Source organism: Arvicola amphibius, chromosome 12, assembly GCF_903992535.2.
Source record: "Arvicola amphibius chromosome 12, mArvAmp1.2, whole genome shotgun sequence".
In the NCBI taxonomy this organism is placed as follows: domain Eukaryota; kingdom Metazoa; phylum Chordata; class Mammalia; order Rodentia; family Cricetidae; genus Arvicola; species Arvicola amphibius.
The window spans coordinates 2,948,798-2,975,992 of record NC_052058.2 but is presented as its reverse complement, the minus strand read 5'-3'; the positions used below and the strand labels follow the sequence as shown (position 1 = coordinate 2,975,992).

Below are 27,195 nucleotides of genomic sequence, written 5' to 3'. Positions count from 1 at the left end.
ATGTGGATGGATACGGTCTTTGCTTTCCAGCGATGTGGATGGAGTAAGCCTGAGTTGTAAGTAGAATGTCACTCCAGGGCAGGCTGCACCCTTTTCCAGAAGCTGCCTCCACAGACCAGATGTCACTGTCAAACTCAGGAGCAGGCCTTCAGGGAGTGTCCGTCTGCACCAGGCTGGGTGCAGTGGGGTGGGTCCCAAAGAGGCTGATGTGTGTGGAATTCTGAGGGACCCAGCAAGCTAGCTGGGCCACTGCTCAGTGGGGATGTGTGCCTGACCTCGGAGCAGGGCAGCTGTGGCCAGAGGGGCAAGGAAGGATGAGCGGGGTGGAGCGGATGTGGTGAGAGAAGCTGTCTCGACCCGTGAGCAGCCTGTCTGTGGGATCATCAGTGACCCTGTGCAGCCAGTGGGGGCTGTGGAGTTGGGAGCGAGGCGTAGGTCACACGGGGAGGTGGAGGGAGGCCCATGTCGAGGGCCCTGCGGGTGGAGGTTGGGTCGGTGGGAACAGAACATGGCTTCTTTGTGGCTGCTGCCAAACCTAGAGAAGGAGCACATGGTGTCTCCACATGAACATTTGGAGCTTACCAAACTGGGAGAATGGTGGCAACTGTGTGCCAGGCAAACAGAGCCCTGGTTTGGGGTTCAGAGAAGCAAGCAAGGAAGGATTTCTGATTCTGAATCAGGCTTCTGCCTTTTGGCTTTCAGTTTAAAGGGACACATTGTCTCTCCTGAGGCAGCAGGGGTGTTCTTCACTTTACAGAGAAGGAAACTGAGGCTCAGAAAGGTTGAGTACCAGGATGTAGCTCAGCCAGTGAGTACTCATCTAACAGGCACAAGGCCCTCGGTTCCATTCCCATCACTGTGTAAGTACTTTAACAGGGGGCATGTGGTAGAACAGCCGCACTGGAGGCTCCCAGATCCGGGGAGGGGCAGAGGTGTTGTTTAGCACACAGCGGGTTTCCAGCTTAGAGAGGTGAATGGGGGGATGGTGGTGGCTGTGCCAAATGTGAGTCTGAAGGCCCTTAAAAGTGGTGCAGCCTGGGACTAGAGGCCCACAGTTATTCCAGATGCCCAAGAGCTCAAGGATCTCCTGTGCTGTCCAGGGAGCTCAAGGCCCAGTGGGCAACGTTGAGTAAGACTTTGTCTCAAGATACAAAGTAGCGCCTGGCTGAAGACAAAGTCCAGTGATAGAATGCTCGTCTATTATCCCGGAGGCCTCAAGCTTGTCCATTAGTACTAAATTAAAAAAAAATGGGTCAAGTGGTAAATCTGAAGTACATTTTATCACAGTAAAAATAGTGCACTCTGGTTTCTTCTCATTTTCCATAAAAGTTAGCTTAAAGTGAAGCATGTGAGGGCCAGAACCAGGGTTGGTGCCTGTTTGTCACATCTGCCAGTCTGTCCCTGGAATGAACCATTCTTCACATACTTTGGTCCCTCCTCTTTCAAGTGAGGGTTATGGGCCAGGTCATCTCTGGGTCCTAGCGCTTCTGGATGCAGGCTTTGTGGAGATCTGGCAAGTTCAACAGTCTCTTTTGGCCGCTGCTCTCTGTTGGCGGCTGATGCTGTTTGCTCATCTGTTGCCTTTGCAGTCCAGGACTCTGCTCTGCATAAATCTAGGGTCGCATCTGGTGTCGCCAGGAAAAGCCCTTAAGTCACTGTCTTAGAGCGGTGACTAAAAGCAAGCTGGGGAGGAAAGGGTTTATTTGGTTTACACTTCCACATCCTGTTCATCACTGAAGGAAGTCAGGACAGGAACTCCACCCTGGAGGGAGGAGCTGATGCAGAGGCCATGAAGGGTGCTGCTTACTGGCTTGTTCCACCTGCTTTCTTATAGAACTCAGACCACCAGCCCAGGGATGTACCACCCACGAGGGGCTGGACCCTCCCCAGTTAATCACTAATTAAGAAAATACCTTACAGGCTTACCTACAGCCTGATCTTCTGGAGACGTCTTAATCCTATCACATGGAAGGCAGAGGCAGGTGGATCTCTGTGAGTTTGAGGCCAGCCTGGTCTACAAGAGCTAGTTCCAGGACAGGCACCAGAGCTACAGTGAAACCCTGCCTCAAAAATAAAAAAAAAGACAACTTCTCAATTTAGGAGTCCCTCCTCTCGATGACTCTAGCCTGTGTCAAGGTGACAAAAAACTATTCTGCACAGCCGCTGTCCATAGGTGAATCATGACTTCAGAAGACACCTGCAGATGTCCTAATGTTGCTGGCAGCACTTGCTCTGGATATTGCGTGCCAACCTTCAAAGTGTCCTGCAGGGCGTTTTCTTGTGGCCTCGTGACTGTGCTGAGAGCCCTGTGGAAAGTGACAAGTGGCACCTCCGTTGCTAATTGCTAAAACCTTAGATGCAACCAGGGTTTCCTCTGGAAGATGCCTTGCTACCTACAGACGGTGGAATATTATTCAGTGTTGAATGAACTGTGAAGGCATGAAAGGACAGAAGGAAACGTCGAACTGCGTTACTTATGAATGAGTTCAGTTGTAAAAGGCTACATGGTATGACATTCTGGAAAGGACAAAGCCAGGGAGGTGGTAACAGAACCAGTGGTTGCCAAGGGTTATGTGTGGTTGGGGGTCAGTGGGCAGAGAACAGAATTCTAGAAAGCTGCTGGGCTTGGACAGGTCTTTTCCCTTCTCTGAGCAATAGTGACTTGCCTCGGGTCAGGTGGAGACTCTTGGGAATCTTTGAGTGTTTGTAATAAGCCACCCTGAAAGCTGAAGCCAGCCCCTGTCTGTTGGGCCTACCATGCAGAGGAATGTCTAGATACCCAACGAGGGTATCTGTCTGTACTTCATTCCAGAGACCGCAGAACTGTATTCCCCCTGCCCCCCAGAAACTTCTGAGAGGAACCATTGCTTTTCCTCATGATGCTCCCACCGAGACTTACCCTCAAAGGCTAGAGGACCTCAGAGGAGAGCCCTGAACATGTTGGGTCCCTCAGGGATGAAATGGCAGGGTGACTATTCTTACCCACCATTTTCCCTGTGCTGTGGGGAGGAATGGTCACTGAGATCTCGAGGGCACCAAAACCATGAGCTATAAGAAAGGAAAACATGAGCCTTCATCCTGTGTGGAAAGCCCTTCTTACCTAAACCTTGGGTGGCGAGAATCCCTTTGTCCCTCTGCCTTTCTGGGTTTGGCTGTCCCTATGGACTCCTCTTTGGGGCCCAGCCTTGGTTTTCCCATGGTCACACAGAAGTATGCCCTATGGCTTGCCAAGTTACTTTCTTTAGAGTGCTCTGCCCCTCACGTCTGATATGTGAGATGGTCCCTGGGCTCTGGTGGTAGGTTAGTGTAACAGGAGTTGTATGGGTGGGAGCAGGGGCCCTGGAAGCACTAGGGAGCTGGGCTCAGCCACCAGAATCAACAGGCTAATCAGAGGGAGGAGGAACAGAGGAGCAGAGAAGAGGGACTTATTTGGTGTGGCCACATTGGAAAGAGGAGCAGAGAAAAGGGTCTAGTGACCTCAAGTCCATCTTCTGAGGGTCCTAGAATGAGGTTCAGTTCACATGGAGGGCAAGGGGTGTAACTAAGGAGTACTGTCAGGTGTGGTCTTGCCCATCGTAGACCTGCCATTGTCTGGATCCATTGTCTCCTGCTATGGGGTAGACAAGTTGTCAGACTGTATGAAGTCTCCTCCTGGGGCATAAACCCCCCCTTGTGGCTGGCACCAAGATCCAGTCTTTTCCCTTCTCACCATGAGACATCTGGGTGAATTCCAGTTTCTTGGGGACCATTGCTTCAGTAGACTGATAGTCAAGGGAGGGACACAGTGTCTCTCTAGAATGTCTTTATTTTTGCTAGGATGGTTATATTAACATCTAGGCTGTTAGAGCCTAAATACCAGACACAGCCCAGGGTTTCAGGCTACTGGCCTGCACTTGGCAGTGCCTCCTGCTCCTTACATTCCAGGGGACCCTTCACCCATCAAAACCAGGTGCTGGGACCCCCTCTTCACCGCTCACCCTCCCAGGGCGCCTGTGCCACAAACTCCCGGTGCTTGGCAGAGACCACCTGTTTGGGTGCTCTTGCCTGTACCTTGGTCTTCAGTCAGGCTCAGACAGGCTGGAGTGGCTTATGTTCAGACAGCACATGTGTGAGACCTTTAAATCCAAAGAGACCATGTACAGAGCGACCTGTGCCTCTCCACAGCTTCCTAGAAGGATGAAGGACCTGTGCTCTCCTCAGGTCACAGATCTGGGATGTCTGTGACTTTTAGGAAATTCTCTTGGCTTTTTAGCCACACCAGACTCAGACCTGTGTTGTCCCTGAGATTTTAAATCAAATTAACCTAAAGAAAATTAAAACCACAGCTAACACAGCTGTAGCTTCCAGGCTGCAGGGCACAACATGGCTCCACTGTTACCTTTGAGAAAATAAAAAACTACTTCAGACTGCTTGGATTCATCTCTTTTGGAAAAAGAAGACTGAATTCAGTATTCTGAGCAATGGACATGCCACTTGATAGAACCAGAGTTTCTGTCTCTTCTCCTCTGAATGTTTTGCTCAACAACAAAGCATTTATTTCCGGCACCTCCAGAAGGGAAAGCTTGATAGTGTAAATTCACAAGGGAACGTCCAGTCTGCTTCATGCTTCTGAGTAAGCACAAAGGAAGTCCATAGTCTAGTTTAGAAACGATTTCTAAACTTCCCCCAATGACTGTTTTCTGCAGGGACTGCAGATGTGCCTTTTGGATGACATTATTGGATTAAACAAACCAAAGGGTGCAGGCAATCCCATTTCTGGTTAAAATCTCCCTTTGGGCTCAGAAACCACATCCTCTACCCGAATATGGTCACCAGACCTGCTGGACGAGCCAAGAGAGGTCCCCTGTGTGCATAGCCTCATGCCTGACACTGACTCAATCGCAAGGTTGCAGGTGTAATTTGCCCCCCATGCGGCTTGCATTCTGCTTGCTCTGAGCCCCACTGCAGGCAGTGTGAGGGCAGGGGATGGGGCTGGCCTTGCTTTTCCTATCATTGCTCAGCCTAGGGTGTGTCTTCCTGTCCTAGGTTTCGGGAAATAAACGCTGGATTGAATTAAACATGGCTGAAGTACCACGTTGAAATAAGGAAGGGGAAGCAAATTAAATTTCAGTTTCAGAGAGTAACTTCCAATGAAATCTGGTAAAGCCAATTTACTCCATTACCAACAGAAATGGCTGTGAGCTCTCAGAGTGTGGAGCTTTCATGGAACATTCTTGAAGTCTTTTTTTGGGGGGGGGGCAACACACAGGCCGTTTCTGTTAATAAAGCACTAAATCTTCTTATTAGGCAGGCTTCCACAAAGAAGGAGGGCTGGTAGAGGCTGGGGATGTGGCTCATACTTGCTTACCATGCGGTAGGTTTTAGGTCACATTGCCAGCACTGCAGCGTGTGTTGCAGCACACCCAGTATTGGGAGGTAGAGAGAGGAAGATCAGGAGTTCAAGGCCATCCTTGACTACTACTGAGTTCAAGCCCAGACTATGGTACAATCTGACTGGGGGGGTTGAGGGGAGAGAGAGAGAGAGAGAGAGAGAGAGAGAGAGAGACCTTGAGGGGAAAAGTCATGTATGTATGTAAATATACAGGAAATATGTGTGTGTATGGGTGTGTGTGTGTGTGTGTGTGTGTGTGTGTAGGTTGTGACAGACTGACTCACATGATCACCACAGAGGCTGAGCAGGTGGTGGCTGCGTACTGGCTACTGGTTATGGCTTGGTCCAAGAGGTCAAAAGTCTCAGAGGGACCTAAAGTACAACCCCCACTCCCCTGGCCTGAGACTAAAGTACTGAGAGGCCTCCAGCCAGGGTCCCTAGTGCAAATGTAAGTAGAGGCCACAGAGCATTGGTCCAAGCCTGAGAGTGGCTGTGGGCAGCGCACCTGCTAGGGAAGGAACAGCTAGAGGGGAGGATGTGCCTTTCCTTTCTTCCTGTTCGCTTTTTCATTCATTCATTCTGGTTATTAGTCTATTGGTTGGTGCTGCCCAGCATCTGAGTCACTCAGTTCACTGGCCTGGTGTGGGACGTCCTTCTGTATCTGCGTTGCTTTTATTGGTTGATGAATAAAGCTCTTTCAGGCAATGGCCTTGCAGAGTAAAGCCAGGTGGGAAATCTGAACAGAGTTATATATAGAGAGAGTAAGTGAAATCAAGGAGATGCCATGTAGCCAGTGAATGAGAAAGATGCCAGAACGTTACCAGTAAGCCACAGTGGTGATACATAGATGAATAGAAATGGGTTAATGTCAGATGTAAGAGCTAGTGAGGAATATGCCTGAGCCATTGGCCAAACAGTGTTGTAATTAATATAGTTTCCATGTGATCTTTCTGGTCTGGGCGGCTGGGAAAGAAAGTGCAGTCTCTTTCTACACTGGTCCACATACACATGCATGCCCATCTTCTCTACAAACACTCAGACACACCCAAGTGGCTACTTTGAATATCTTTCCTTCTTACAACTTGACTCCCTTGATTTGATTTGATTTATTTATTTATTTTGGTTTTTCGAGACAGGGTTTCTCTGTAGCATTGGTACCTGTCCTGGAACAGGCTCTTTGTAGACCAGGCTGGCCTTGAACTCTCAGAGATCCGCCTGTCTCTGCCTTCCAAGTGCTGGGATTAAAGGCGTATACCACCACTGCCCAGCTAACATCACAATCCTTTTAACAGCCTAGTCGGTTCAATATCATCACAATCTAGGTTTTCATTCAACAGACACTGAGGGACCATCCGTAGGGAGTTAGGACAGGAGATGGAAGACGGCGTCTGTGGTGCCGGTCACTGCCTGTGCATCCCTGTTCTCACCTGTAAAGTCAGCGTAGGCTGAACTCCCCTGGGACGGTCTGGAGAATAGTGGAAGTCACTTCTCTCACTGGCAGTGCCCTTCCAGACCTCAGGGACATGTCCGTCTGTGGCAGAGCAACAGAGCGTAGCGTGCTCTTCTCAACACCTCAGGGTGCTTTGAACTGGCCATCACTCCTGTCTGGAGCTTGTTTTTCTTAGACCATATCATGTTCATGGCTCCCACCCTTGTGTCTCCTGGGCCCTTGCTTTGAGGCCACAGTCTCTGTGAATACCGGAATGATACTGGCTGGCCACCTTCCTGTTACGTCTGTGTTTATTTCTTGCCTGATTTGTTATGGTACCTTCATGTAGCAGCTCTGACTTTAGAGTTTTATTCTATTCTCTCTCTCTCTCTCTCTCTCTCTCTCTCTCTCTCTCTCTCTCTCTCAATTAAAAATTCTAGAAGGGTAAAGGTTTGGGGTCTGGTCTGTCACCAGGGCTTAAATTATGAGTAGGGGCTCAATAAGTATTTGCTCAGCTTGGCGTGATTCAGGCCTCCCACCCTCTCTACTTGTGGGACTGAGGCAGGAGGATTCCAAGCTGAAGGCTTCTGTGACCTGCATGATAAGGTTCAAAGCCAGCCTGGACAACTTAGTGAGATCGCATCTCAAGACAAAAAGTAAAAGGAGGGCTGAGGTTTAGCACGCTGAGAGAGTGTTGACCTGCTCTGCCTGAAGCTCCACCCACCCCTCAGAATTGCCTAAAAATGACTGAAACACCATTCATGGAGCCTCGGGGAGGACACACCTACCCGGAAGGAGGCAGTATTTATTTTTTCGAGTGCTAAGTCACACTTGTTTAGAAAGATGCAAGTGTGAAGCCTAGAACTCACCTTTCTTAACTTCAGAGTCGGAGGGACAAAAGTAGGGAAAGCCGTTGCCAATAGAAAGCCATGTGAACAAGGTGTGAAGCAGGCACAGTCCATCATGATGCCAGGTCATGGGCCTTCTCTCGGCGTGGCGGTAGGGAAACATGAGCTGGAGAAGGGGATGGAAGACGATCACGAGAATATTTTATAGTTCTAATTTGCCATGACCCCATGGCCTCCCCATACAGATCTGGGAGTCTGGTGAGGCTATCTAAGAATAGAGCATTTTGATAATGCAGTGGCACCTGTTTGTGACTTTAGTGTCTACACCAATGGCAGGAAAAAATGTTACCAGGCAGAGAGTTGGTGAGTCTAGTTAGGTGAGAAGGTAGGGGCTGGAGCGATGGCTCAGTGAGTGAGAGAGCTTGCCACACAAGCATGGTGGCCCGAGTTTGGCTCAGAACACTCACATAAAGAGGAAAGCCAGGCATAGCTGTGTACCTGTAACCCCAACACAGGGGGAACACGGGAGCTGCCTGGCTCCAGCTTCAGGAAGGACCCACCTCAAGGAATACATTGGAAATGATGGAGCCGGACACCTGATTTCCTCCTTTGACCTCAGCATGCCTCATCCACCCATCCACCCACCCATCTACCTACATGAAAACAGCCCCCCCCCCCCCACACACACACACACGGCAAGGTGAGGGCAAACCCAAGTGAACAGCTTGTTTGGGCTGTACATTTAAATAAAACTCAAAAAGTGAGTCTGAAGCCTGCGAGCGTCCATCCCAATCGGGATCCGTCAGTGTTAGATCACACAGGAGCCACTGAGATTTCCCGAGTCTGCCTCTGGGCTAGCTGCAGCTTTCAGGAGTGAAACTCAGCAGCTTCTGTTCTCACTGACCCACATGGAAACTCCTGGTTCTTCCTAATGTCACGATTCCCATAAAGCATCCAGAACGCTACTTGTGGCATGAGATGGTTTTTCTGCTGTGACGAGTCTCTGGGGAATATGGCGCTGTCATGCTTTAGTGTACTCAAATGAAAAAGAAGTTTGGAGGATTCTGTTTTATTTATCTCGTGTACTGAACTTCAGGAAAGTCGGGGCGGGGGTGGGGGAGCCAAACTAATAGTCTGGATTGCTTTTGAGCAGCCAGGATCCCAGCTGCTAATGTGGTAACAGAGAATTTACACGAGCCCTGGGCAATGGCGTACCGCGTGCAGAGACAAGAGTGACGTTCCTGAGCCCCCTTAAAATGAGGAAGAGAAAGCTTGCCCTAACCTCCAAGTCAGTTTCTGAGCTTTCTCAGACTCCTTCTGAGCACGTGCTGTGTGCATGACTTGCTGTGGTGCTTTCCGTTCCAAACTGCGGGCTGACACCGTGCAACCCCTTGCTTCTAGCATGCATGGCCGGTGACGTCCGTCTTTGGGAAGGCGTATTTCCTGGTGAGGTTTTTGGGGAGCGAGGATTGAATCGCACAGGGCATCATCAAGTGGTGTGGACACAGAACTGTGGACTTGAGGAGGAGTTGGGGATGGGTTCTGACCTCATGGTCTGGAGGCAGCCACAAAGCCGGAAGGATGAGTGGATCACCAGATGGCTAGGTATGGGTCAGGCCTTCTGGGCTAGAGGCCAGCCTGAAGAGACAGCACATGTACCTACCTATCATATAGACATGTGAGCCTTTGGGGGGCATATGGCCAGAGCATAGCATGGCCTCTGAGTGGTGGTTGAAGGTATCGTGGTGACCATTGTGATGAAAGAGGTAGGAACAGGGATGTGGAAGGAGGATCAGAGAAGTGATGTAGCCCGCTGGTGGCTTGTGGATGCCTGTGGTGGAATGGTGGTATGAGGCCTGGGAGTGGTCAAAGGGAGGACGAGCATCTGTGGTGGCTTTTGGACTGCCAAGGGTCGCTTTGAGTTCAACGTGCACTGAGAGAAATGAGAAGTCATTTTGCCCTGGGAAGCAAGCTCTCCTTGGGTTTCAGGGACCCTCCGGAGGAGGTGGCAAGTGGGCGGCTGCGTACATGGTGTTTGATTTCTGACTCATCCCAAAGACTCCTTTGCCTCCCAAAATACCTCCTTCGTGCAGCTGTAGATGCTGCTCGCTCCGTTACTGGAGTTGCGGAGTTACCCTCTGTTGGGGTGTAGGTTCCCTGTGCAGAGAGCTCCCCTCACCCTGTCAGCTGACCCCCATGAGGACCGCGTGCAAGGCTGGTGATATGGAGAGGAGCAGCTGTACTGATGTGAGCACTGTTAAGAGATAAGAAACCATCACTTCTCTCGTGGTTCTACAGCTGCGAAGCCTGTTTATTTGTTCTGTTGTTTATTTTGTGTCACTGGGAATAAAAGTCGGGGCTCCACAGAAGCTGGGCGAGCCCTCTGCCATTGAGCTATGTACCCAGCCATGCTTTATTTTTTTTTCTGAGAAGACGACAAATCCTGCTTCTCCCACCCTGCTCTTTGCACAGCCTTTGGGGTCTGCTAGGGCGGGACCCTGGAGTTGGTAGGAAAGGGAAGCATGGCTCAGTGCTTATTACAGGAATTTCTTCCTTGTGCACATTCTACAGCTTACGCTAGCTTGGGTTGAGCTCCCACACAGCACTCTAGGGAGCCAGACTTGTCTGTGGGTCCACCATCTCCAGGGTGTAGCTTCAAGATCACACAAACTTACCTGAAGACAGGACACGAGAAAGAGAAAGCACAACTTCCCTGGAAGTGCCTGCCACAAAGGACTCAGCCTGAGAAATACGGTTTAGTGATGAACCCGTGAAGAGGACGTGACCCAGGGTGGCACCTTAGACAGGCATGGGGACACATGGGTTCCTCTTCCTTCTACTGTCATAAGTTGATCCTGGGGTGGTGGCTTTAGGAGGATAGAGGATGAGTGTAAAAACCCTCTCAGGTTTTACATGGAGCCAGTTTACCACGTTGGAGCGCCAAACTGTTGTAGGAGAAGCAGGCTGCTTGTTCTTCCGGGCCACCTGGCTAGCTTAACCCCTGAAATAATCATATAGAAATTGTATTACTTAAATCACTGCCTGGCCCATTATCTCTAGCCTATTGGCTAAGTCTCATATCTTGATTTAACCCACTTCTACTAATCTATGTTCACCACGAGGTCGTGGCTTACTGGGAAAGATTTAGCATGTCTGACCTGGTGTCTCCATGGCTGCTCTCTCCCTCTGCCTGCTTCCTCCCAGAATTCAGTTCTGTCTTCCCTGCCTACCTATCAGGCCAAGCAGTTTCTTTATTGATTAACCAATGAAAGCAACACATAAACAAAAGGACCCCCTATACCAGATGAGAGAGTCGTGGAGGCCTGGAAACTGCCTAGTGGTTGGAAAAGAGAGGAATTCTGCATTCGCCATGGTGAAGGGTAGCATCTCTCCTTGGGTTCTTTCTAGGTAAAGGCTGACAGAGTCCCGACTCAGAGACACCTCTATGTTGTTTGTTTTTTGGGGAAGTGGGAGAAGCTAATGGACATTCCCAATGCACGCATCTTAGAATCATGTCAGAATAGGAATCGGGTGCGGAGGGGTCCAAGTGCTGTGGTGTCTGTAGTGTATTTCGAGTCCCTATTTGGGTGCCGAGAGCTGGTAGGTTTGCGCTTCTGGAAGCCTGAGTGGGGCTCTGAACCACCCTCCTTGTTCACGTAAGAGGACAAGCAGGAACACAGGTGGCCCCAATTTCCACCCTGGTTTTCTTTACATGCCATCGTGTTTTTGCTCAGCTTCTTGGACTGTGTGTGTGTGTGTGTGTACGTACGTGTGTACACGTTCAGTGTCTGACTGTACATACCTCAGCCTCACAGCAGAAATGCCCTTCCCAACAGAACCTCAGCTCTTTTTTCTTCCAGCCCTTTCTCTCTTTCTCTTACTTTAAATTCTTCTGATTTATTTATTTGTTTGTTCGTTTGTGGCAGGGTCTCATTATGTAACCTTGGCTGGCCCGGAACTCACTATGTAGACCAGGCTAGCCTCTAACCCCAATCTGGTGCTGAGGTTAAAGATGTGCACCTCAGCTATTTCTCAATTCACTTTAATTTTAAATATGTTTTTTTCTAATTATTAAATTAATGAAAATGACAGAGATTAGGTAACTATATACTTTTATAACAAACTGTGTGGAAATAAAAAAGCAGCCTGTGGTTCCTGATTGCTTTCTAATGCAGACATATTTATTTGCGTATGTGCAATGTGGTGTGTTTATATAATTCATTGCCACATGAAATAAATATGATACAACTCAAATATTTCATATTTTATAATATGAAATATTATACAACCCTTGAAATTTTATTAAAATAACTGGTAGTATGGAGAGATGCATATGTAAATATATCCTAGTTCTCATCTGTAATAACTCTACTTGTTTTGTTTATCTTTTAATCAAGTCATAAAATACTAAATAGGAATCTCTATTCCATGCACCTTGGAATAGAATTCTAATTTTACACGGTGGAGAGATGGCTTAGCAATTTAAAAGCTGTAACTGCTCTTATGGAGGATACCAGTCTGGTTCCCAGCATGCACTTGGCAGTTTGCAATTGCCTCCCTGGGACCTGACATTTCCCTTCTGGTCTCTATAAGCACCAGGCAAGAACATGGTGCACATACGTAGCTGCAGATAAAATATTCATACACATAAAATAAACAAAATCTTTTTTTAAAAAAAGAATTCTAAGAATTTTTAAGGGTTGTATAATATTGCATGTCATGGAAGCATACATGGCAGTGGTGGGCTGAAGGATAGAGCGTTAGCTGTGTTCCTTTCCTCTGATTCTGTGTCCATTCCCTTCCAGGGAATCAGCAGCCTGTTCAGTTCTCTGAAGGTTGTGCGCTTGCTCCGTCTCGGGCGAGTGGCCCGCAAGCTGGACCATTACATCGAGTATGGAGCTGCGGTCCTGGTCTTGTTGGTGTGCGTGTTTGGGCTGGCCGCCCATTGGATGGCCTGCATCTGGTACAGCATTGGGGACTACGAGATCTTTGACGAAGACACCAAGACGATCCGCAACAATAGCTGGCTCTACCAGCTGGCGATGGACATTGGCACTCCATACCAGTTCAACGGGTCTGGCTCGGGCAAGTGGGAAGGCGGGCCAAGCAAGAATTCCGTCTACATCTCCTCCCTGTACTTCACCATGACCAGTCTCACCAGCGTGGGCTTTGGGAACATCGCCCCGTCCACAGACATTGAGAAGATCTTCGCGGTGGCCATCATGATGATTGGCTGTGAGTATGGCACTCGGAGTGGAGTGGGGAACCTGCCTGGTAGCCAGGCCTGCTGCAGGCTGAAAATGGGGTAGGGGCTGCTCCACTAGGAGGGTCAAGGAATGACCAACAGACGTGTTCTCTCCTGAAGACTAGGGTTGTGGTATTTCTAATCACTAAATCAGCACGTGCTCATTGAGAAGCAAGTTTAGGAATTATAAATGGTGTGGGGCTGTAGCTCAACTGGTAAAGCGCTTACCTGACTTGCAGAAAGCCCTGGGTTCAATCCCCAGTGCTGTATGGACTGGGTGTGGTGGAGCATGTGGGTAGCCTCAGAATTCAGGACAGTCAGGCTAGACAGAAAGTTCTAATCCAGCTTGGGTTCCCTGAGACCCTGTTAGGGGAAAGAAAGGGAGAGAGAAGAGGAGAGGGGAAGCGATGGGAAGAGACAACAATCACTTTCTGGTGCCTTCACTAGTCTGCTTTCTCTGTGTACCTGGTCTGGATACTCGATGTTTGTTGTTTGGAGAGACGGCCTCACATACAGTTTGCTGAGAACACTGACAGGTCTTTCTATGTCCAGTTTAGTATTAAAACAGCGAGTGTGGTGGTTCGGTTACACAGCGAAATGTTCACAGCAGAGTCCCCCTGACAACCGTCTTCTCACACTGCAGCCTTTCTTTCCCTATTATTTTCATCTCACATGTGTCTCGTGCCGTGTGTCGGTTTAAACATAGCTTAGATCTGCATAGTCCAACCTGGCACGAGAAAAAAAAAAACAATGTCTGAGTGAAGAGCTTAGGGTGTCTTTGGCACCTTTGCATTGGTATGGGCTGAAGTTCAAGGTTAAATGAAATATTCTATTACAATTATTCTCTTCTTCAGGTTTCCTAGGGAAATTTTTGCTTTTTTAGAACTAGTCTGGATCATCCCTTCCTTCTTTCTGTGCTCTTCTATCCTTGCCCCTCCTCACCCAGGTCTTGCGATGTAGCCCAGGATGACTTGGAACTCACTATGTAGCCTGGGCTAGCCTCAAACTCCTGCCAAACTTCTTGCCTTGGCCTACTTGAGTGCTGGGATTATAGACCTGAGTCATAATTATTCCCAGCTAAGATCAATATTTTCCTGTCTGCCTCTTGGTGGAGAAGTCTCCATGCTCGATATACAACACACACACACACAGAGAGAGAGAGAGAGAGAGAGAGAGAGAGAGAGAGAGAGAGAGAGAGAGAGAGAGAGAGAGAGAGAGAGAGAGAGAGAGGTTAATGGCATACTGTTCCTGCATTGAATACCCCCCTAGTTCTAGAGGCAAGTGCTTAAGTGTGAGTCATTTCACCATGACAACTGTGTGGCTGTGGCTGTGAAAAGTGCCTCTGGCTGATGTGACCTTCACTCGTTCCAGGAAGTCCTAGTAGGGTGGGAACCTGCCTGGCTGGAGTGGCTTGTGATCAAGCTGCTATGGAGACTACTGTACTGTGTTGACTGGGGTGGGGGTGGGGGGCCGGCTACACGGAGGAGGCTTCCCTTTGCAGCGGTCTGATCTCCCTGAGAACTCAGCCTCCAGAGCCCACGGGGAGCCCACGGGCAGGACTTCCTCTTCTTAGCTAAGGTCCTCAAGGTGACATTGATGAATGAATGGTGGACCCTCTTGGCACTTGTTGAGAGGTGCAGATCTGAGGTAGACGTTGTCACCCCACATTGTCCTACCTCCTGATCATCTCCAGCTTCTTGTAGTTCCCTCCTCGTGCCTGACGCAAGCAGATCCTGGGAGTTTTGTGCAGGATGTGTCTGAAGGGGTAATTGATTCTGGGAACTGGGTGCTGGTGTAGCTGTTGCATTTGCTCCTTATTTGAAGATGGGTTTTAATAGAGATGATTGCCTGGCCATGGAAAGCTGAGTGAAGGATCCGTGGGTGGCTAATTGCTTCAGTTTAATTAGAACTTGGGGTGCTTTCTCATGTCTCAGGCAAGGATTTAAGACTTTTTTCTCTTCTACAAGAGTTTCAACCTTAACTGTGCTGGTTTCTAGACAGGACTTGCAACTTATAAAAAGAAAGAAACTTCAGAGCTGGGGATCTAACTTAGCCTCTTTCGCATGTTAGGCATAAGCCTCACCACTGAGCAACTTCCCAGCCTGCTTCCAGAATTTTTATGAGCCTCGGAATACAGAATAATCAAAATGATATGCTGTGCATAGGGCCTTTCAGGGGAGATAAAAGCCCCATTATAGCTGTTACTGAGAATTGGCTAAGAGTGGTCAGTTAGAAATGGGCCCGTTTCATGGTCTCAAAAGGTTTTCAGGGCTTCCTTGCAGTTTGTCACACAGAGGAGAAAGAAAAAGTCCTAGGGGCATGCAATGAAGACAAACACATTTCTTTCTTGCCCCGTAACTGTTCTCCCATAAGAGTATTATTTCCTAAAACCTATGAGGAACCCTGGCCATCTCTGCTTCTTATACGTTCCCACCTTCTCAGAGCCAGACACCCTTTCCGTTCTTTACGATAACAGGAGGATAGCACTCAGGCCGTGTCCTCTGTGTGGTGAAACGTGCCAACCGTTGGGCTAAGAGCTCCCATTTGACTGTTTGCTGAGCTCTAGCGAATGCCAGACACTGTGCTGAGCTCACCCGCATGCTCTATTGCTTACTCTGCCTGTTATTCCATAAGGAAAAGGAGGCTCGCAAAAGTGTCCTCATTCTCAAGAAGATGGGGCTGCTGGGGAGAGGGTTCAAAGGACCGCTCACCTGTGACGGTGATGAAATCACATGTGTGTGTGGGCACCTGCACAGATTCTCCATGCTTGCTCACTGACATGTGGAAAATTCCTTCTGTGAACTTGAGCAGACTGCCCATGGTTGTTGTGGAAACTCATTGGTTGCTGTTTTAATATAAGAACACAATTAGGCTTCAGACTCGGGACCAGGTATTTATGGGAGCAGCTATTTTTCAGCAACCTGTCACGTATGGTTACAGCTTTGACATATGTCTAACACATTCCCGTGTTAACGAGAAAAGCTTTGTACCATGTGTAATGCTTGGTAATCAGCCTGGTAAACCCACACCAAAAGAGCCTTCCTTCAGGATGGCTGCCAGTGTGCAGTGTCTCCCTCCCGCTGTCTCTGTGCACATATATGGACACCTGTGCCTCTTCTGAACCACTCCTGGGTCAGACTTACACCAGGACTGAGATATCTAGCAGTGAGAGGCTGGGCATATCCCAAGATCTCTGTGCTGTCTCCCTCCCAGGATACCCAGTAATCCCTAAAGTAAGGAATGAGACTCAATTTTCTCCCCTTTGTATTGAATTGTTTGTGCCAGGGAATGGCATTTCCTGGCTCTTGTGGGGCCAGGTTAACGTGCTATAGACGATGTGTGCTTTCTGTTGCTTCTTCTGTCTGCTGTGAACGTCTCATTACAACCTGCTTATTCTCCAGAGGATCCCGGGAATCAGGAAAGTGAAGCATTTCCTAGCTAGCCTACGATTCTCCATCCTAATAGACCATCCCATTAGGAGGACGTGGAAACTAAGGCTGTCTTCGATGGGCTGGCTTTGGCTATAAGCTGTTATCAGCCCTTGCTCTTGCTTCCCTATTGGCACAAGCCGGTGACAAGGGCCTGGAGTTGGAGTCCTCATGGTGGTTGATCCAAACCCTGGCATTGGGGGATCCCCGAGGAAGGAAAATGTGTTTGGAGACAGTGATTGACCTCAGCCTCAGGTTGGGACTTGGCTGTGCCTTGGGTGGCTCTCCAGGAGGACTTGATGGTGAAGAGACAGTTGCCATTTTCTAAATGTGTTTTCACTTTTCCTTTTCTTCTTATAATGTCACCACTGTCACTCTGTCACTCTAAATAAGTGGCATTCACCCTCTCTGGTGATGGCAGGGGATCCAGACAGCATATTCTAACTCTAGACACCACCCCAGCCCTGTGTGGCTTCCTGCATCTGTGAGTCATGTCTTTCTCCCCAGTCTGCCCCCAGCTCAGCGCCTTCAGCTGGGTGCCAGTGCTCAGGGCCTTCTGTGAACAACCAGAGTCCTGCACAGCCCCCCTTCTCCTGCTGGACCTGAGCCTTCCAGATGAACGCTCCCGAAGGCTTGGCACTCCTACATGACACCAGGCCCACTCGGAGTGGGCTTCTTTATGTCACCTTCTGGTTTTTCTAAAAAGATACAGTCACAACGCTCAGGAGGAACACGGGTGGGAGAGAGAGTGAAGATACTCTTAAACAGATCTAATCCCTTATAGACTCTCAGTAAATATGGATGTGTTCATTCTTAAATGGTTCTAATCACTTATAGACTCTCAGTAAATATGGACTTATTAATCCTGAACAGTTAAGGCCTTAAACTTTGGGAAGGGATGTTCAGTGCTTCTGAGGAAGCTTATTAATTATGGGATACAGGATCTTCTATTGGGCAGAGACCCAAAACAAGTTTCTTAAAAGTTCAGGCTTTACCTGGCTGCCTCACAGATACCAGCGACTAGCTCCCTTAGTATGTTCATGTATCACTTCTGTGTTGGAATCGCATGTGGCTGTTCTAGCTTCATCCATATTTTTCCCAAGAAAATAGAAAGAAAGGTATGGGAAAAGGCCAGCCACACACTTCTTTTCTGAGAGTAAGACTAAGAAGTTAGCTAGAGTCATTTTTTTTTCACATCCCGTTGGCTGGGATTTGATGATCTGGCCACATGTAGCTAGCTGCAAGAGAGTCTGAGAAATGTAATCTTATCCTGATTCACTGGTTGAGGGAAAACCAACCAGATTTAGTGGTGTTTTGCCAGGGAGAAGAGACTCTGGCTCACGTTTGAAATCTGTTCTGCGGTTTGGGTTGTACAGTTTAGTTTTGGGTCAGAGTGGAGGGGCTGCCCCTGGCTCTGCCCCTGCAGATAGAAGAAGGACACTACCATGATGAGATGTGACAGCCCACGAAGAAGGCAAGAGTTTTCCATCCAGACGCCAAGACTCTCCGTGTCGCCAACAGCGACTGCTTCTTGCTCTTCCCAGTTAATTTTGTGTTTCCTGTTCTTAGAAAAAAAATAAAACAATAATTGCTGCTCTGTCTGAGGAGCGCGGGAATGCTATTTAATTTCATTTTTGGTTCATGTTTATTTTGGGAAGTGGGGCAGTGTTCAGAATTCTCTGGGAGAAGCAAGTGCTCATTTATCATTTGTTCTTAGATGCCTTTTCTAGCAAGAGAATGCTCCGCTTTTCCTCTGGAGCCTGATTCACCCCCACCCACTGCCCATGGCTGTGGCCTTGGGTATCTCCACCTGTGGCCCAGCCTAGAGCTACCACCTGCCCCTCTCTTCCCTAATTTCTCTCTTACAGAAGACAAGCTCACTTTGTCCCGCCCTGTCCCTAGCCACATTGATTGTGCCCTTTAGGGTCATGGCCCTTTCTTTGGGGAGTCATTGTTTTCCTACACACTGGACCTTTCTCTGAACAGGCTTCTAACTATCTCATTATCTTTCTTGCTGTGGCTTTTTGTTCAGCTCCAAGGAGATTCTAGAGGGCTGGACCCTTGGGTCTCTCTGTGTTCTCTCTTCTCTATGCCTGGTGGACATGTGTTGCCAGAGTGTGGGAAACAGTGTCACTTAGAATCAGCCAGATCTGGCTGCCAGAAGAACAGAGTGGTGCAGAGCACCTGGCCTGGAGGTCCCGCTATGGAGCCAGCAGTAGGAGTTCTTCCCTGCCCCCACCCCCATCTTGTAGCACATCATGGAACTCAACAAATGATGATCCTCTCAACCTCGATAATCCTGTGGGTATGGTCTTCTGTAATAGAACTTGAACTCGCCGTGAGTGTAGTGTGTAATGGGCAGGTCCCTAAGTGTAAGCCAGTCTGGTGTGTGAGTTTTCCAGATGCACACAGACACTCAAGAAGCCAGTTGTCGTGGCCACAGAGCAAGTTAAGGGAGTCTGCTGGTGTGGTTGAGGAGGCCTCCCCCAGTCAATGCCCATGCCTACCGGGCAGCATCCTGATTGTGCAAGACATAGGACCCAGAGCAATAGGAGTTCCCGAGAGAAGGAGCTAGAACACGGAGCACCCAAAGCATCTTGAGTAAGGCATTGGTAGCCCAAAAACCCTTAGAGCAGGTCTCACCCTTCTTAGACAGATAGGAAATAGCTTGCCACAGGGCCTGGCTCCAGAGGTGGGTGAGCCTGATTTTAATCCCAGTTTCACCTGACAACAGAGGCTTTCTCCTCGTGTTGTTGCTTCCCTTGCTGATTATTTTGGGACACAGCAAGGCAAAACATCCTGTATGTGTGTGTTGTGGGTGTTGTGTGTGTTGTGTTGTGGATGTTGTGTGTGTTGTGTTGTGGGTGTGCACTAAGAGCTGAGCCGCTATGGGAGGCAGTGGAGAGATGGCAAGGAGATGCTTTTCTGCAAGAGATTTCTCTAATTTTGAGCTATGATTATAATCAAACTTATCCGATTGCATTGTGGGAAGACACTGGTCTTGGTGGTAGCTGGGCACTGCACTCGGAAAAAGAATTTACAACAAAACAATTACTAGATGTTAGGAAACTTGGATGGGAATGCAAGCTAATAGAGGAATTATCTCTGGCCTCAGAGATGGGCATATTATTTGCAAAATTTCCTTTTTAAAAAATGCAATTTCTACTGAGATGGAAGTGGTACTGTTGCTAGAACTCAGCATTTTGTCACGACTGTGTTTCTATGCCTGTCTCCTCTGAAGCTCGTAACACTCTCTGGCTGGGGTAGTGCTGCCTCTATTTTATGGTTAAGGAGACAGTGGTGTTGCTTGCCACAGGTCATGCATCTAGCAGGAGGGGAGCTGGGCTCACCAATCCTGTGCACTACTGTGCTCACCGTCTCCACTGCCATGACAACCATTGGTTCTGGTGACCACAAGCGGTGCTGGTGGACCAGCAGCCGGTGCCTTCATGGATTGTGCCAAAGCACAAGGAGATAGCTGGTGGTGGGTCAAGGGTGGTAACAGCTCGCTTTCCCCTTTGTGGCAGAGGAAATAATAATTGCCATTTCATACCCCCAGCTGCTTTGTGTCAGTACTTATTATAGTTTGCAGCTTATAGACTGACACATACAGGCACCTAAAGAGAAATTCTACCGAGGAGAAGAGAATGTTTCTTCCTTTAAAAATGTTAGATGAGAGCCTACTGGGGCAAGTTTCTGAAGATATGACTCACCATCTTTCCACAAGTCTGAGCCACTGCCTTAGCTCCCAACAAGAACGAGATGGCTTCAGAGAACTCAGCCACCACCCAGCTCCTGTTTTTCTCCAAGTAGTAAGGAGAAAGCACTGGTGATCCTGGATGAGGGCCTGGCCAGTCCCTCAGACTCTGTCCTGGGTAGGCTCACGTTTGTGACCCACCCGGAGTCTTCTATGTGTCTAGAGATCAGGATTGCCATGCCATGAGGCCCATGTGCTGTGTATTCAGAGCAGTCAGACTCCTGCCCTGGCAGAGTCTGGGCTGTAAGGTAGGCCTTTAACTTGAATAACTCCTGAAGTATATGTGGAGTGTTTTGATCAGTCTCTCAGACTAAAGACTACATAGCTTGTCTGTCAGCCACTTCTCTGGGACAGGGCTCTTTAGAGGAGACTAACTGGATAAGAGAGGCTCAGGAAAGCGACTCCCAGTGTCCACAGGGCCAGCCAAGCTGCCATGGGTCAGAAGCCACCTTTTTGTCCCTGAAGTCACAGAGATTCGGAAGTCCAAGGATCAAATCAGACCCACATGGAAATGGATCTTGGCTCTGCTCTGCTACTTGATAGGATGAAACCACTGTGTTCCCGAGTCCGTTTCTTCATCCAGGAATGCTGCAAATGGAACGAACGGCAGTGGTGAAGGGCAAGGCTGTTCTTTCTAGAACCTTTGTTTCCACCTGACATCTGGCAGGGAGTCACAGGTGGCCTCGTGTCAGTGGAGATACTGTTCCTTACCATGCCTTCATGGATTTTAGTCTGGTAGCATTTCTACCAGGGATTTTGGAGGGTGTTGGTTAAGGGTTTAAAGCCTGGAGAGGGCACGATGGAGAAGCCTGTGGGGGGATTAGGGATTGCCCATCCTTGGTGGGAGAAGTATGTACTGAAGGTATGTGTGTGGGACTCAATACTCGAGGATCCGATGAGGATGCCTTCAGGCTGCCACTTGGAGGGTCAGCTCCACGAGTCCTCAGCTGACCTGACTCTGCAAGCCTCTCAGGAAAGGTTCCTTTCTCACTTCCCTTCACTGTGATCTTTCATGCACATATGAGAGGGGATGCTTTTAGCTCTCATCTGTAGTGAGGGGCTGTGAGCAGTCCTGCTTTTCATCCCACCCAGATCCCACATGGCTAGCTTTACACCCGAAATAACAACACACAAACTGTATTCATTTAAACACTGCCTGGCCCATTAGTTTCAGCCTCTTACTCACATCTTGACTAACCCATATCTAATAATCTGTGTAACACCACAAGTGGTGTCTTACCGGGAAAGATTCAGCATGTCTGACCTGGCGGCTGGCTCCATCACGTCTGTCTCCCTGAGGAGAGGCATGACATCTGTCTGAGCCATCTACCTCACTTCCTTCTTCCTGTTCTGTCTACTCCACCCACCTAAGGGCTGACCTATTAAATGGGCCAAGGCAGTTTCTTTATTAACAAATGAAATCAACACAAACAGAAGACTCTCCCACATCACTCATCAGCTGGAGGCCTGGCTCTGAGTTATAGCTATGCAGTGACAAAAACTAACACTGCCTTAAGAAAACTGGGCCGGGAACCGGGGCTGGAGAGGAGCCCAAGCTGAAGGGTAGCAGGCTTTGTAGTAAGGCAAGGGTGTGTGAAGTCACCCTGAGCTCTGCAGAGAATGGGGCTAAGCTTGGCTAGGCTGACCCTTTATTTTTGCTATATAGGAAAGGAAGGGAGAGTCTTCTGGGCTGAGCTTGTATGGGGGTGGCAGAGCCAGAGCAGGGGAAGGGAACACACCTCTTCCTGCTTAGAACCAGCATAATGGCAGGCCATAGCCCTGGCTTAGAGAGCCCAGGTTTCCTGTGGGTGAAGTGGAATTACTCACTGGAGAACCTAAAACACCTCAAAGGATTCCCCATAAGCTGTCCAGAAGTGTATATTAGCGGAGGAGGCAGAACAGCCCTGCAGAGAGGCCCAGTGATGCAGCTGTTGGACAGAGACTGTCCATCGGGCCAGCTTGGCCAGGTGGAAGACAGGGACAGAGGCAGGGACAGGCGGGCCATGGGTTCCTCCTGGCTGGCTTTGGAGTGGGTCCCTCCCTCCCTCCCTCCCTCCCTCCCTCCCTCCCGGGAAGCTCAGGTGTTTAATTACACTAAGCTGTGATCACATGTAGGCACAGGAGGCCTTGGCTGGAACCCAGCAGTTTAACCAGTGGGAGGGAGGCAGGATTTCAGAGCCCAGGGCTTTGTGAACCTGGCTCAGTGGCATTGCAGCCTTTCGTCTTTGCTTTCTGCTCTCCCCAGATATCGAACCCTGTGTGAAGACAGACAGGGGCCACTGTCCTCTAGTGATAACGAACCAGATCACCAGTGGCGGGGGTACTCACGGAGCTCCAGACTCATGTCGGAAGTTGCCCCACCAACCATGTTCCCAGGATTCCCTTCTGAAGTTGGCTCTTTGGATCCAACCCCACAGTGTAACATTTATCCAAATGTGGCTTTCCCAGCCTTGACTCTATTCATCTAGGAACACAGGCATGGGCAGAGATGTAGTAACCAGTACAGAGCTCTGCTAGCCCAAAATCTACTTCTCCTTTCTGCTGACATGCGTAGCAAGGTTGTTAGAATTCAACTCATTTAAGTGTTTAATCGTTTTTTTCATGTTCATGTGTGTGCATGCATGTGTGGGGGCATGTGTGTGGGGTGCATATGCATGTGGAGATTCAAAGTTGATGTTGGGAATCTGTTCAACTGTTCTGCTGTTATATCTACTGAGGCAGGGACTCTCAATCAAACCCATCATTCACTACCATGACTAGTCTTTGCCTTCTGACATTGGGGTTACAGGATGACTATGCCCGTCCAGCATTTCTTGGGTTCTGGGGATGAATCCTGGTCCTCGCTCTTGCATGGCAGACACTTTAACCACAGAGCCATCTCTCCAGCTCAGTTTTTATTTTAAAAACATGTAACCAGTTTACAAAAGCATAATCAATTTCTGTATAATGTCCATTACATGCGCAGTGCGTTATTTATTTATTAATCTGCAGTACTAGGGACTGAATCAGAGTTTTCACATGCTAGGGAAGTACTCTATCATTGAACTATTTCCTCAGATCTCCACCTCTGAGCCGTATCCCCAGAGCTCCACCTCTAAGCCATGTTCCCAGCACAGTACACAGCTCTTAAATCATGGAAACACATCCATCTCCTCAAACATTCGCCACGCCTTCCAGGGGAAAGCTTTCACAATGCTTCCATTTTTGTATGTAGAGCCCATCATCGTCATCTCTGCCCTGGTGCTCAGAGCTGCTGGCTTCCATCTGTATCTGTATCCGCCGCTCAGCCTCTCTCCGTTCCCCTATCCCTCTCCCCTCGGCTTCTGGAACCACAGTGCTAGTCTTTATTTCCGGGAGAGCAGCTCTTTTAGCTTCCAAATGTGTGTGAAATCATGCCGTGTTTACCTCCCGGTCCCTGGCTTATCTCACTCATTGTGATGACCTCTAGTGCCATCCATGTTGTCAAGAATAACAGGAGGACAAAGCCTGTTGCCCTAGGCATGTTAGTGATTTTGTTGTTGGTAACCCAGGGTCCCCGGTGCTGCCTGTTGCTTTTTGTGGGAGTGGTATGAGGAGCCATGCAAAATTACAAGTAGGCGTTCAGGGGTGTGTGGGCAAGGAACATGCATGTGTATACAAGTGTGCAGGTCAGAGATTGACGTTGGTCATCAGGTGCCCACCTTGATCACTTCTGCAAGTCAATTTCTTTTTTTAGTGCTGTTGTTTCCTGGTGAGACAGAGTCTCTCTGAGCTTGGAACTCGCCAATTGGTTAGACCGACTGGCCTGTCTCTGCCGCCTTAGAACTGGGGCTCTAGGCAGGCACTGCCATGACTCTGGCTTTTGTGTTAGTACTAGGGGGTCTGAACTCGGGTTCAGGTGTTTATGTGGTAAATACTTTATTGATGGAGCCATCTCCACAACCCAGAGCTGCCTCTTCTCTCATCTCCTTTCCATCTTGGCTATTCTTCCAACAACCCATGAGACTCCTTGGTTGCAACGTGATCCTGGTGGGTGGCTCTTTCTGACCATTAATGGTATTGGTGTTCCTTGTCGCCCACAATGGCTTGCAGGAGCTCAATGCTTGGCTCCAACATGGGGAAAGCGTCCTGTGTCATCTTGCTTAACTCTGGGACTGGGACGACTAGGGTCCACTGTGTTGCCTGTATTTGACTGCCTCTTGCTCTCTTTTCTTCATCTCAGCCTTTTCCCATAGACCCTGCTTGAGTTGGGGCAGGAAGGCTCTGTGTTCTCTCTTCTCACAGAACCTCAGCAATGGCAGTGCTGCTTGGCCAGCATCTACACGAGGAAGGCTATGTATGAGTCCACCTTCTCTTGAACTGGCTTTTGGACTCAGCTCCATAATCCCAGTAGAATGATCCCTTCCCCACCGCTTAGCAGTTAAGGAGGAATGTCACTCACTTACTCTGTAGAGGTGTAACTCTGGGAAGTGGCCATTAGTCCCCACGTCTACTCTCAGCAGTGTGGTTCCCAGGGTCTCTCACTGAATAAATTCCAACCTTTTATCCGCATGGGCTTAGATGTGGATTTAGCTGAGTTGCAATTTGAAATTTACCGTTATGATTCTGGATTGTCTGTGAGGCATGATCTCCCATCCTGGGGTGGGTTACCTTTCTCTTCTATCCTCCCATGTACAGAAGTGAGCATTTTAAGAAGTCCACTTTTGCTGGATGGTGGTGGTGCACCACTTTAATCCCAGCACCTGAGAAGCAAAGGCAGGCAGATCTGTGAGTTTGAGGCCAGCCTGGTCTTCAGAATGAGTTCCAGGACATCCAGTGCTATATAGAGAAACACTGTCTAGAAAAACAAAACAAATAAAAAAACAAAAAAAATCCAGTTTCTTTCCTTTTGTTTTTGGCACTGTATTTCAGGGTCTTGTCTTGAATCCCCCCTCTGGTGCTCACCTCCTTGGCCTCCAGTCACGCATGACCTGATCTGTGCCACAGTCAATCACAGGTGCTGGTCCCCTCATTTAATCATATCTCACAGCACCGCTGCCCTGACACCTGTCTCCTCTCTGGCTCACTTCAGAAGCTGTCAGAAGGGGAGAGTGCCCCCTGCATCCTTGAGAGAACTGGGGTGAAGGTGTGGGCGGAAAAGCTGTATGCACTAATTTTCTTGTTTACCCGCTGGGTGTATCATTTCCATGTACTAATGAACTTATTAGAACTAGTTCTGGAGCCAGGTGGTGATGGCACACACCTTTAACCCCAGCACTCGGAGGCAGAGGCAGGTATGAGTTCAAGGCCAGCATGGTCTACAAGAGCTGTTTTCTGGGATGCTTCTGAAAGCTAGAGCCAAGATTACCAAGACTATGGAGTGACATTATGCCCTTCCTTCCAGTGGGGGCCCCTAGAATCTCAGGGTATTGGCTAAACCTGAGCAGCCATGCTACAGGATGGTGTCTGACTACATAGCACCCTACCATCCCTTCCCTGGGCACCATACCTGTCTGCCGTGATGCTTCGGTGGCCAGCCACGGCTGCTGCTCACCTTACTTGGCCAAGGACAGTGAGCCAAGGAGGCCTCGCTGGGTCTAATCCCCAGGTTCAGAGGCCCGGCACTCACAGCCAGCTACACAGAGTCAGGACTTCTCTCTCCAGGAGCACAGGCCTGACACGGTAGCAGCCACTTTCTTGCTCCTTCAACCAGCTGCTCCCCCACATTCCAGGAGCCCCTGGGAGGGGAGATTGGCCCTGTACAGGTGCCAGCTGATGTGAGGACACCGAGGGCTTCTCTTGGACTAAGTGGGTTTGATTTACGGGGCGTGGTTTAAGTTCCGCTGCTAACACACTGCTTGGAGCAAGCAAGCAAGCGTCTTTCAGGCAGAGAAGAGTGTGGCTCATATGTGATTTTTTTCTTTCCATGAGTGGATGAAAGCCCATGCCCGGTCTTCACAAGAGTTTCTTCCCATGGGGTCCCACTGCTGCCCCTTTGAGAACCCTACGAGCCACAAGAGTAGCACAGACTTTCTACCTCAGTCTGGCTTCACTGAGATGAAAGACTTGTCCTGCCTGAACCGGAGTAAACGGCCAGTGCTGGTGTTTGGTCTCTGCTCGCAGGACTCAGGGCTGCGTGCAGCTGGGAGGCACCCGCATTGACCGTTCCGGTCATGCTCAGATAGTGGAGAACGCTTACCGGCCAGTGCCTGTGTCTGCATTCTGAAGCTCAGTGTCACCCGGACATGTGGCCTTTATGTTTAGACAAGTAAGGTAATGTCAGTGTTGCTAAGAACTCATGTGTATTGGTGACTTTATAACAGATACCTTTAACTCACACTGACTCCATCTTCAGCCCGTGAGCTGCCCTGTGCCATTACAGCCGTGTCATAAATCAGAAAACCGAAATATAGAAAGGCTGTGGTCACCTGCCTCAAATCTCCCAGGGGATGGAGGAACAGGAATTCAAAGCTCCAACTGTGTGCACTCACTGACTCTGTGTCCTGAGTCTACCCTAGGACCTGATTCTTCCCAGGGTCCCAGGTGCTCTTTCTCCTGTCTTTGAGAGGGGCTGATGTTCTGTGGGGGGCTGGGAGGGAAAGTGAGGTGGGTAGACCCTGATGAAAATGGGCTATAGAAATGCCCTCCTCTTCTTCCCTTTACTACCCTGTCTCTGGGTGGTTTGGGGAGGTTCCCAAGCCAGGAGCCCACTTCTGGTCAACAACCTCTACCTCTGAAAATTATAGGTGATGGTAGCTGCCTGGCCGGCTAGTTATGAGCCACAGACATGGTGTTTGTGCAGTTCTTGGTAGGAGCTGGATAGTGGTAAGTCCAGAGTGACTGACATTGTCATCTGGGACCCCACTCGCCATTCTTCCTTGTCCTCTGCTCCCTCACTCCAAAGGGAGACATGGGCGTTGCCTGATGAGCGCCCTCTAGAGGTTGTCTGGCTCTGGCACCTCTTTCAAAATAAACACAGATGCCTACAGCATTCAAAAAGGTAGACAGCCTCCAAGCGCCAGAGCTCCAGAACCTTCTCCCTCTGTCATAAAACACAGGCTTATTCACTTGTTTGTGCCACTGGCCCTTGTAGGAAATGCTGTTGCTGCAATGAAAATCTTCCTTGTCTTTCACCAAGGGCATCGAGTCTCTTCTCTGT

General features: G+C 49.1%; 1 protein-coding gene across 2 annotated transcripts in view; it reads left to right on the top strand.

Annotated features, from left to right (window-relative positions):
• Kcnh1 (potassium voltage-gated channel subfamily H member 1) overlaps window positions 1-27,195 on the top strand; it is a 289,183-nt gene that overhangs the window by 131,881 nt on the left and 130,107 nt on the right. For both annotated transcript variants that reach the window (XM_038349618.1, XM_038349616.1), the window contains exon 7: window positions 12,454-12,883. In XM_038349618.1, coding sequence (XP_038205546.1) covers window positions 12,454-12,883 — 430 coding nt within the window. The remainder of the gene's footprint in view (window positions 1-12,453; window positions 12,884-27,195) is intronic.